This window comes from Triticum aestivum, chromosome 7A (assembly GCF_018294505.1).
Source record: "Triticum aestivum cultivar Chinese Spring chromosome 7A, IWGSC CS RefSeq v2.1, whole genome shotgun sequence".
Lineage (NCBI taxonomy): Eukaryota > Viridiplantae > Streptophyta > Magnoliopsida > Poales > Poaceae > Triticum > Triticum aestivum.
Genome location: NC_057812.1, coordinates 5751112 through 5760040, shown reverse-complemented (window position 1 = coordinate 5760040; position 8929 = coordinate 5751112). Strand labels below are relative to the sequence as shown.

The 8929-nt window shown below is 48.6% G+C and overlaps 3 protein-coding genes across 3 annotated transcripts; 2 read left to right on the top strand and 1 right to left on the bottom strand.

Moving 5' to 3' along the window:
* Nucleotides 1-1766: 1766 nt before the first annotated feature.
* LOC123151500 (uncharacterized) lies at nt 1767-2694 on the top strand. Its single transcript, XM_044571196.1, has 3 exons — nt 1767-1893; nt 2140-2262; nt 2429-2694. The coding sequence occupies exons 2-3, from the start codon at nt 2142-2144 to the stop codon at nt 2617-2619; spliced, it is 312 nt and encodes a 103-aa protein (XP_044427131.1). The 5' UTR covers nt 1767-1893; nt 2140-2141; the 3' UTR covers nt 2620-2694.
* Nucleotides 2695-2887: 193 nt separating this feature from the next.
* LOC123152729 (protein yippee-like At4g27745) lies at nt 2888-4514 on the top strand. Its single transcript, XM_044572210.1, has 3 exons — nt 2888-3166; nt 3449-3548; nt 4287-4514. The coding sequence occupies exons 1-3, from the start codon at nt 2979-2981 to the stop codon at nt 4512-4514; spliced, it is 516 nt and encodes a 171-aa protein (XP_044428145.1). The 5' UTR covers nt 2888-2978.
* A 1170-nt stretch (nt 4515-5684) lies between these two features.
* On the bottom strand, nt 5685-8582 carry LOC123147099 (receptor-like protein EIX2). The gene has a single exon (XM_044566336.1). It carries the CDS (start codon nt 8580-8582, stop codon nt 5685-5687), a length of 2898 nt encoding a protein of 965 aa, XP_044422271.1.
* Between the last annotated feature and the right edge of the window lie 347 nt (nt 8583-8929).

Below are 8929 nucleotides of genomic sequence, written 5' to 3'. Positions count from 1 at the left end.
GAGTCCAAATTTCGCCGGTTAGGGACGAAATTGGAGCCGGCGGACTCAGGACGAACCCAGCGCGCTGGAAGGCGCCCGAGGGCGCCGGGGAAAGAAATTTGGCGCGAAAACAAACTGAGCCAAATTCCTCCCGCGTGGACCCGCCGAGTCAGTGACTGGGCGTGGTCGAGAACCTTCACTGTCTTCATCGCCTCAGCTCCCGCGCCGGTCAGGCGGCACAATGATGGCGAGCCGCCGCGTGGCAGCACCGCTCCCGCCATTTCCTGGCTATAAAAGCCAAAGCCGTGCGCCACCTCTCGCCGTACACTCGCATCCCCATCGCCGGAAACCTTTCTCTCTCCTCCAACGCCAGAACCCCCACCACCCCGAGGCCATGGCAGAAAGATTCCCTGGTGACGGACCGGCGGCCAACGGCTTCGGCCGCCGGTCGCTGCACAAGTGGGAGGCACGTGTCCTGCATGAGGCCAACTACCCGGCGCTGCCCGACATGCGAGTGCCGGACACTTGGAGGCTCAGCGCCGGAGGCGTCCCCGTGCCCCGGCTGCCATCCGACGCGAAACACCGCGGCGAGAACGCGACGATCCGGGCGTCCTTGCCGGAGGAAGTGCGACAGCTGCCGAAGTATTCCCCTGACAACCACCCTCTTTGGATGACGTATTACCAGCGTCGCCACGCCGACCAGCTCGTCACCAACGGCGCTCCGGCGCCAAGGGGGCGCCACAACTCCGACGGTCGTCGACAATGATGGGGTGTCCCCGGGTGCACACTCCACACCGTCCTCGAGCACATTGAGGGCGGCAACGAGCCGCCGTTGGAGTTCCCGGCGCCGTCGTTATCGTGCCGGAGCGGGAGCTCGTGGCTGCCCAGGCGCATGGCGGGGTCGTCCTCCGGCACGACGCCGCTCGCCGACGTCAAGCCCGAGCCCCAGGAGACGCCGGAGCGCCAGCGCAGCCGCGGAGGCAACCTCTACATAAGTGAGGGCCGCCGCCAACCTTCACCTCCCCGCGGCCATCTTCGCCTAGTCAAGCCGAAGAAGGAGTCAGTGACGCCCGTGGTCATCAAGCAAGAACACGTGGAGATGGCCGCCGACCTCGACACCGGCCTGAAATGGTCGCGTGATGACTACGTGCCGGAGGGGATGGAGTGCCAGCGCCGCGCTCTAGAGGAGATCACCGAGCGGCGCCGCAGCCGCGACGAGGGCGGCGTCATCGTCCTCTCCGACAGCGATGAGGAGGCATTGCGCTGACCAACCCTGTCCGCAGCACCGATCCAAGGCAGGGCTGCAGCAAGGACGACGGTGTGTAGAACGACGGCGGCGACGACGACGGTGACGGCAGCGAGTACACCGTCTTCTACCAGCTCCTCGGCATGAACTAGGCTCGGGGCGGCGGCGACGGCGGCGTAGTTTTTTTTTTAAGTTTTTATGTATGTCTTTAAATATTATTATATAAATATGAATGAAACCGCCTCAATTTTGTCCAAAATCGAGTCATTTCCTTCGAATTTGAGCCCAATTTGCATTAGAGAAACGGCGTCTGGGTGTCAATTTGGGGCGGCGGTTGGGAACCCGAGTGCCCCGCGGCAAAAATATCGCCGGTTAGCCCCTAGGAGGCTCTATTTCAGTCCCTTAGGGGCCCAACGGCTGGAGACGCTCTAAACAATTGGAAATGCCTTAAACAATAATTTACCCCTTCTTTCTTTTTGCCACTTCTTATAAGTGGGTCCCGCGTGAAATCCCGCAAATGCCCCTGCCGACCCCCAATTGAGTGACACTGGAGTGGAGAGGAGGTGGATCGTTCCCCATCTCTCTCGCCTCAGCTTCTCCCCCTCGTCTCGTCGGCGACGCACTCCACGGCGGCGCGCCGGTGCTCCGATCCTCCCCAGCGACGCACGGTGAGTAGTGCTCCTCCCCTGCACCTCTCACGCTCATCCTTGTCCCCGGGGCGGCGACCTAGGGACTAGGGTTAGGCTTAGGAGCTCGCCGCCGCCCCTAGCCGCCTCCCGCGTTCTCGATCGACCTGACCGCCCGAGCTGCTGCTCGTGACCGGCTGCTGCTGCTTGATTTTCTTTTGCTTGCTTGCTGCATGCTGGGTTGCTGCCTGCTAACATCCTAGCACGCATCCACCGAATCTGGCGCAGACATGGGGAATTTCGCGTCGAGGGATGCTTCTTCTTCAGTCAAAGAGGCACAAAGGGTATCAGCAACCAGCTGCAGGCCCAAGGACTCAAGGAGGAAGCACTGGGACTCTGAGAGTATTCAAGGTATGCCTCGCCTCTTTTAATCAGAGGGTTGCTCAGCTGGTAGTATACATTCTCACCACTACTAATTCTCATTTTCTAGCACTAGTGCAGTTGAGTCCCTGAGAGATTGGACCTGGTTTCCCTTGGTTGTCCAGTTGTTAGATTCCTAATTTGATTGGTGAACCAGATTGGTTGGAGATGGCGGAATTGGCCGGGCCGCGGGTGTACAGCTGCTGCCATTGCTGGAACCACGTCTGCCTCCACGACGATGTCATCTCCAAGGCCTTCCACGTGAACAACTTCACCAAGGTGTCCTTACCGATTTTGGCCCCTGCGGTCGGGATCAAGAGTGGACAGAGCTTAATAATCAATAAATAGGAACTTAGATGAACCAGTTATGCTATACTGGTTGGGGATGCCATCCTAAAATTACTAGTAGTGGGTACTTGTCAACTAGGGACTTTAAATTGGCTCATCAACTGCAGTGGAGAGGTCCGACAATACAATATGAGAACGTTTCTGTAGCTGAGTTTAGCTAGCATTTGTGTTTCTATACTTACATAGCGAAGTTTCAGTTAACCAGAGATACTACTGTGATCTATCTACTGTGATCTGTCTATCTCAATTTTGATTTTGTTTGGAGGATAAATACAATACAAATACTATCTCTCCTTTGCTTGCTCTTTTGGATGTTGTACTAGGGGAGGAATGGCCGCGCATTTCTCTCCTCTCACGCCATGAACATCACCACGGGGGCCAAGGAGGACAGGCAGTTCATGACGGGGCTTCACACGGTCACCGACATCCACTGCCGTGGCTGCCGCGAGGTGCTCGGATGGAAGTACGAGAGAGCCTACGAGGAATCCCAAAAGTACAAGGAAGGCAAGTTCATATTTGAAAAAGACAAGATCGTGCAGAAGAATAGGTAAGAAATGGAAAAGAGATTCAACCAACCATGTGCCAGCCAGAATGTTCTTATGGATCATCCATGCCTTTGTACATAGAAGTACGTTTTCTTCTTTTTTAAACTACCAGTCTGTCGGCGTTATTTCCATGCCATTTGTAATTTGCAATGGTTATTAGTCATCGTTTGGTCATTCCGGTTTATGTATTCTACTACTCTGGAGCACCACATACTAGTACTTGTCCACTATCATTGTGTGGTTGTTAGGTTCCTAATTCAATTGGTGAATCGGATTGGTTGCAGCAGAGAGATGGCGGAACTGGTTGGGCCGCGGGTGTACAGCTGCCGCCATTGCCGGAACCACGTCTGCCTCCTTGACGATATTATCTCCAAGGCCTTCCAGGTGAAAAATTTCACCCAGGGAAGGATAATTTATTTGCTTTTCCTTGGTCATTACTGACTTTGGGCCTTTGGGCCTGTGTTAGGGATCAAGAGTGGACAAGCAGAGCTTAATCAATAAATAGGAATTTAGATGGACCAGTAATATATGTTGGGCTGGTTGGGGATGCCGAGCTAAAATCAGTAATAGTATCCACTAGCGGTTTTAAATAGGTCCATTCATCAACTGCGGTGGAGAGGTCCAACAATCTGACAACGAACGTCTATGTAGCTGACTTTAGCTAACCCTAAAAAAAAGCTGACTTTAGCTAGCATTTGTATTTCTACATTTAAATAGCGCAGTTTCCTTCAGTTAACCAGAGAGAAATACTGTGATCTATCTGTACCAGCAGTTAGTCATCTGAGGCTGTCACACGAGCTCCATTCAGATGTTGAGACCCCGATATGCTATGATCTGTCCATCTTTTGGCTGCTGTTGTCGTATCAACTAGGCTCTTTAAATAGGTTCATTATTCATCAACTGCAATGGAGAGGTCCAACAATACAATCTGAGAATGAAGTTTAGCCCTTGTGTTTCTATACTTACATAGTGGAGTTTCACTCAACTAACCAGAGATACTGTGATCTATCCATACAAGCTTCAGATGTCAAGACCTCGATACGCTATGATCTGTCTATCTCAATTTTGCTTGTGTTTGGAGGATAAATACTAGTACCTTTGTTCTTTCGACTACTGTTGTAGGGGAGGAATGGCCACGCGTTTCTCTCCTACCACGCCATGAACGTCACCACAGGGGCCAAGGAGGACAGGCAGCTCATGACAGGGCTCCACATGATCACCAACATCCATTGTCGTGATTGCCAGGAGGTGCTCGGGTGGAAGTACGAGAGGGCCTACGAGGAGTCCCAGAAGTACAAGGAAGGCAGGTTCATATTTGAACAGGCCAAGATCATGCAGGAGAACTGGTAGGCAAATAAACAAAAGATTCAACAAGCAATGTGCCAGCCAGAATGCTCTTATGACTTTGTACATAGCAGTCTGTCCGTATGTTCTTGAAGTAGCAGTCTGTTGGTCTTATTTCCATGCCATTTGTAATTTGTTGTGTGCGGAGACAAAATTATGTTCATTTGTGTGGGAACCATTTTCTCATTGATCGTAAATATAAAATGGATGGTTTTAAAAATGTGTGGTTGTATTTCCCCAATTTTATTCTGCTTCAGCATCAAATTAAGTAATGTGTCAAGGGTCGGTCGGTACCTTGTTCAGACCAATTGCATTTTTTCATTGACCGACAAACAGATGGCTCATGACAAGCCACAACACAAACACATTCATCCGAATACCCGAGTGGCTTTAACCTTTTTTTCATGGCAATAGTCGTTCTTTGTTAATGGTATGAAGCAGTTTCTAGAGTAGATTTGCTTAGCTTTGAATTTTCGTTCCAGGATTTTGACCTCTTCGGTAATTAAGTGTATCTCCAATGGCCTAGGTTTTACCATGTTTACCTGCGTGATTCCAGTGTTATTACTTTTCAGATCGCTCACTGGCTGTCCTGTTGGTCCAGGTTACAGAGAGGAAAAGGGCTCCAGGGGCTGTAGGCCATTGCGTCGCTGCTATCTAAAGTTGCCACGGATTTCTTGAATACAAGCAGATGATAGCAGCAGGCTGGCTGGTGTTATTACATCAGGTTTCTCTTATTCACATCCAATACTCTGCTAGATAACAGAAAAAACAGAGAAGCATCCAATACTTCTACGCCAACCATGAAACTCTAAACGATGAATCTACGGAGCAAACAATCAACACAACATCTGAACAGTAGCAAATACAGAAGTTCTAAAATATTATCATATACACACATAGAAAATTAGGATTCATCAATATCCTTTACAATAACTTCAAGCAAGGAAATACAGGAGTCCCATACAAGCTATGCCAACTGTGAAACTCTAAACTTTATGAAGCAAGGAAATACGGAACAAATAATCATTACAACATCTGAGGAGTAGCAAATGCGTTCAAAGGTATTATCATACACGCATAGACAAGTAGGAATCATCAATATCCATTACAACAATTTCAGGGAAATAAAAATCCATCCTAATATGTTGCTTCATGCTTCTTCAGAGATCTTGTTACTCAATTTGTAGTCCCCTTCCTGGCCCAGCTTTTCCATGTAAGAACGGCAAACACATACATCTGATCATATTTCTGGTCAACCATGCTGAAATAAGCAATCCTCCATGCTCTCTTAAACAACAAGACGCAAAACACCACCCAAAGACCCAGAATAAATCCCATAGCAAGTCCAAAATAAAAGGGCATTGGCTCAAAGGAATGTTCATTCCCTTTTTGATCATCTTTCCTTGTTGCATTCTTTCCCGGGCAACTGATTGGAAGAGGAAGCCCACAAAGACCACTGTTGCCACTGTACATGGAAGGTTGCTGTGTGTAGAGGGTGTCAAGCTGACGTCCGGATGGTATTGTTCCTGTTAGATTGTTATCAGACAGATCCAAGTAGCTCAAATAAGTTATATCTGATAGGCTCGAAGGGATCCCACCAGAAAGCATGTTCCTGGAGAGGTCAAGTGATTCCAAAGCCTTCAAGGCCCCAAGCTTATTTGGGATTTTCCCACTCAATTGGTTCCATGATAGATTCAAGTTTATCAATGCATCAAGAGCAGCTATTTCTTCTGGGATTACCCCAGTTAATTGGTTGAAAGATAGGTCAATGCTCACCAAATCCCAAATGCCAGAACTATAATTAAGTTCTCGTCCCTTGACGACCGCAGAGGAAAAATCAAGTGTATGGTACGTACCCAAGTTACCGACATAATATAGCTCATTCTCATAATTGCTTTCGTCCATTCCTATCATGGCCGTGATATTTGACAGATGCCACGGTATGGCACCTGATAAGCCATTGCCTGCTAGGTTCAGATGGTGAAGGTGACTAAGATTTGAGATGGTAGGTGGGATTTCTCCAGAAAACGTATTATGGTTTAGCCCCAGAAATCTTAGTTCAGCCAACTCTCCAATCCACAATGGCAACCTTCCGGAAAATCTATTATGTGATAGATCTAGAGACTTCAATTGTCTCAATCTTTTTAGAAATGATGGGAAATTGCCAGAGAATCTGTTGTTACTCAACATGAGAAAGCCAATGTCCATCACCCCAAAACACTGAGGAAGTTGTCCCTCCAAAAGATTGTTGCTTAAGTCCAAGGAGTTCAAGGCTTCCGCTTTGCAGAGAGATTTTGGAATACGACCAGTTATTTGATTGGAGCGCAGCGCTAATGATTCTAAATCTAGCCTCCCAATGTTTGATGGCAAATTTCCAGATAAAGAGTTTTCAGACATCTCGAAGAAGGTAATATTGCTTGGTAAGTTGGGGATTTCACCAGTTAGTTTATTTGAACTGATATAGAAATATCGCAGTGACATGAATTCCATGTTTCTTGGCAACCTGCCACTGATTTCATTGTTGGAGATGTCCAGATATGTGACCTTTGCAAATTTAGTGCTGAACCAGTCAGGAAGCCTACCAACTATACCTGTGCTTGATATATCCATATAGCGAATGTCCATCTGGAACTGAAGCCATGCAGGGAATGAAGGGCCCAGTTGGCAAGAGCGAAGATATGTTTCTTCTAAACTGAAGGGTGGCATCCAATCGGGGCCAAATGTAAGTCTCAAAGAATTCCAACCTAAACGCAGCACCTTTAGCCTCGTTAGACTTGTAAAATGTTCTTCAGTGAAGTCACCAATCAAATTGTTCCTGTTGAGATCCATCATGGTCAAGTTACAGAGCATACCGATCTCAGATGGCACAGGTCCACTGAGATTATTGTCAGAGAGATCAAGGCTGCTTAAACTAGAGAGCAACCCCACCCATTGTGGTATTCCTCCACTTAGGTTGTTCCGAGAGATGTCAAGAACGACTAAGCTGGTCAAGTGTGCTGTCTGGTCCGGTATGATTCCGGTAATATTGTTGTACCTCAAATGCAACTCCTGCATTTTATTCAAGGGACACTGGGGCATCCTCCCTATAATATCCTTAAAATTTCCAACAATTTGACATGCACAAAGGTCCAGGATTCTCAGATTGCATAGGTTTCTGAAGCTTGTTGTCATCCTCCCCATGTCATTATTAAATGACAAATCAAGGACTTGGAGGGATGTCATATGTGCCAGTGCATCAGGAGCTTGACCGTATAGCTGAGTTCTGGCAAGGTAGAGATGCTGGAGGCTTGTCAAATTCCAAAACCAACTCCGTGCCATTGGGTGGGCAAAGATGTTGCCCGAGAGTTGAAGCCTCTCCAGTTTTGTAAGGTTAATATGTGGGAGTGAATGATTTGCGGTTTGAAGAGAGCAACCCGCAAAACCGAGGACCTTCAAAGAAGGGATCATGTTGACGACATAAGGCCAATCAACTATTGTGCTGAGGTTTACCCCATTCATTTCAAGAGACTGCAAACTAGGAATGCGTGCTACCCATGAAATGTCTCTCGAGTACATACCACACCATGAGAGGTCAATATGCTGCAGGTTTGAGAGGTTGCCGAGCTGAGGGGGCACTCTGCCATAAAATGGTATTCCGGAGAGGTTGAGATATCTCAATCTTGTCAAAGAGCCCAAGAACTCCGGCATGCGGCCACTTGGGCCCTCGAGGTAATTCATGCTAAGATCAAGGTGCACAAGACGATCCATGGAGAGCAAAGAATTACTTATCTGGCCAACCATGTAGTACCCATCTGTATGCAGATTACGAAGCTGAAGCCTAAGGACATGGCCGGTCCGGTTGCTGCACTTGACGCCCCTCCACTGACAGCAGTCTTCCTTGTGCCAAGAGTCAAGGACGCCCATGGGGTCGCTGGTGATGCCGCGCTTGAAGGACAGTAGGGCGTCCCGCTCCCGCGGTATGCAGCTTACGCCGGCCGAGCCGCCGGACGGCCCGAGCTGAAATGCATCGGAGGCCAGCAAGGCCGTGGCAGCTAGGACGCATATGAGCAGAAGCTCGGCAGTGGTGGTATGCATGGTGAGGAAGACGATGGATCCGTCTCTGAGCCGCTACGAATTGGAGTTTATGGCAATTGTAAGTTTTTTCTAAGTAATATTGGTCCATGTGTCTGACTGAGTCCATGTTCCCTTACTGAATGGCAATCTGACAGCAACCCTGTGTGCAAGCATGTACACACGATTGTTGGCCAAGTTCACATCAGGAATGTAGAATTCCACACAAACTCCAAGCCCTGAATTCGTCTACACAGCAATCCGACGTGCACGTTCGGCAAGTGAAGAGCACCACATGGTTTAGTAGAGGTGCAGGCTTTTCCTTCCATTTCTCAGCTCACTGAAAGGTATATAACTATAAGTGAAGATAA

Coding starts and splice junctions, on each gene's coding strand:
- LOC123147099 (XM_044566336.1), bottom strand. CDS start 8,582: ATGCATACCACCACTGCCGAGCTTCTGCTCATATGCGTCCTAGCTGCC.
- LOC123151500 (XM_044571196.1), top strand. CDS start 2,142: ATGGGGAATTTCGCGTCGAGGGATGCTTCTTCTTCAGTCAAAGAGGCA. Junction 2,263..2,428: donor GGACTCTGAGAGTATTCAAG/GTATGCCTCGCC, acceptor TTGGTGAACCAG/ATTGGTTGGAGATGGCGGAA.
- LOC123152729 (XM_044572210.1), top strand. CDS start 2,979: ATGAACATCACCACGGGGGCCAAGGAGGACAGGCAGTTCATGACGGGG. Junction 3,167..3,448: donor AAGATCGTGCAGAAGAATAG/GTAAGAAATGGA, acceptor GATTGGTTGCAG/CAGAGAGATGGCGGAACTGG. Junction 3,549..4,286: donor TTATCTCCAAGGCCTTCCAG/GTGAAAAATTTC, acceptor CTACTGTTGTAG/GGGAGGAATGGCCACGCGTT.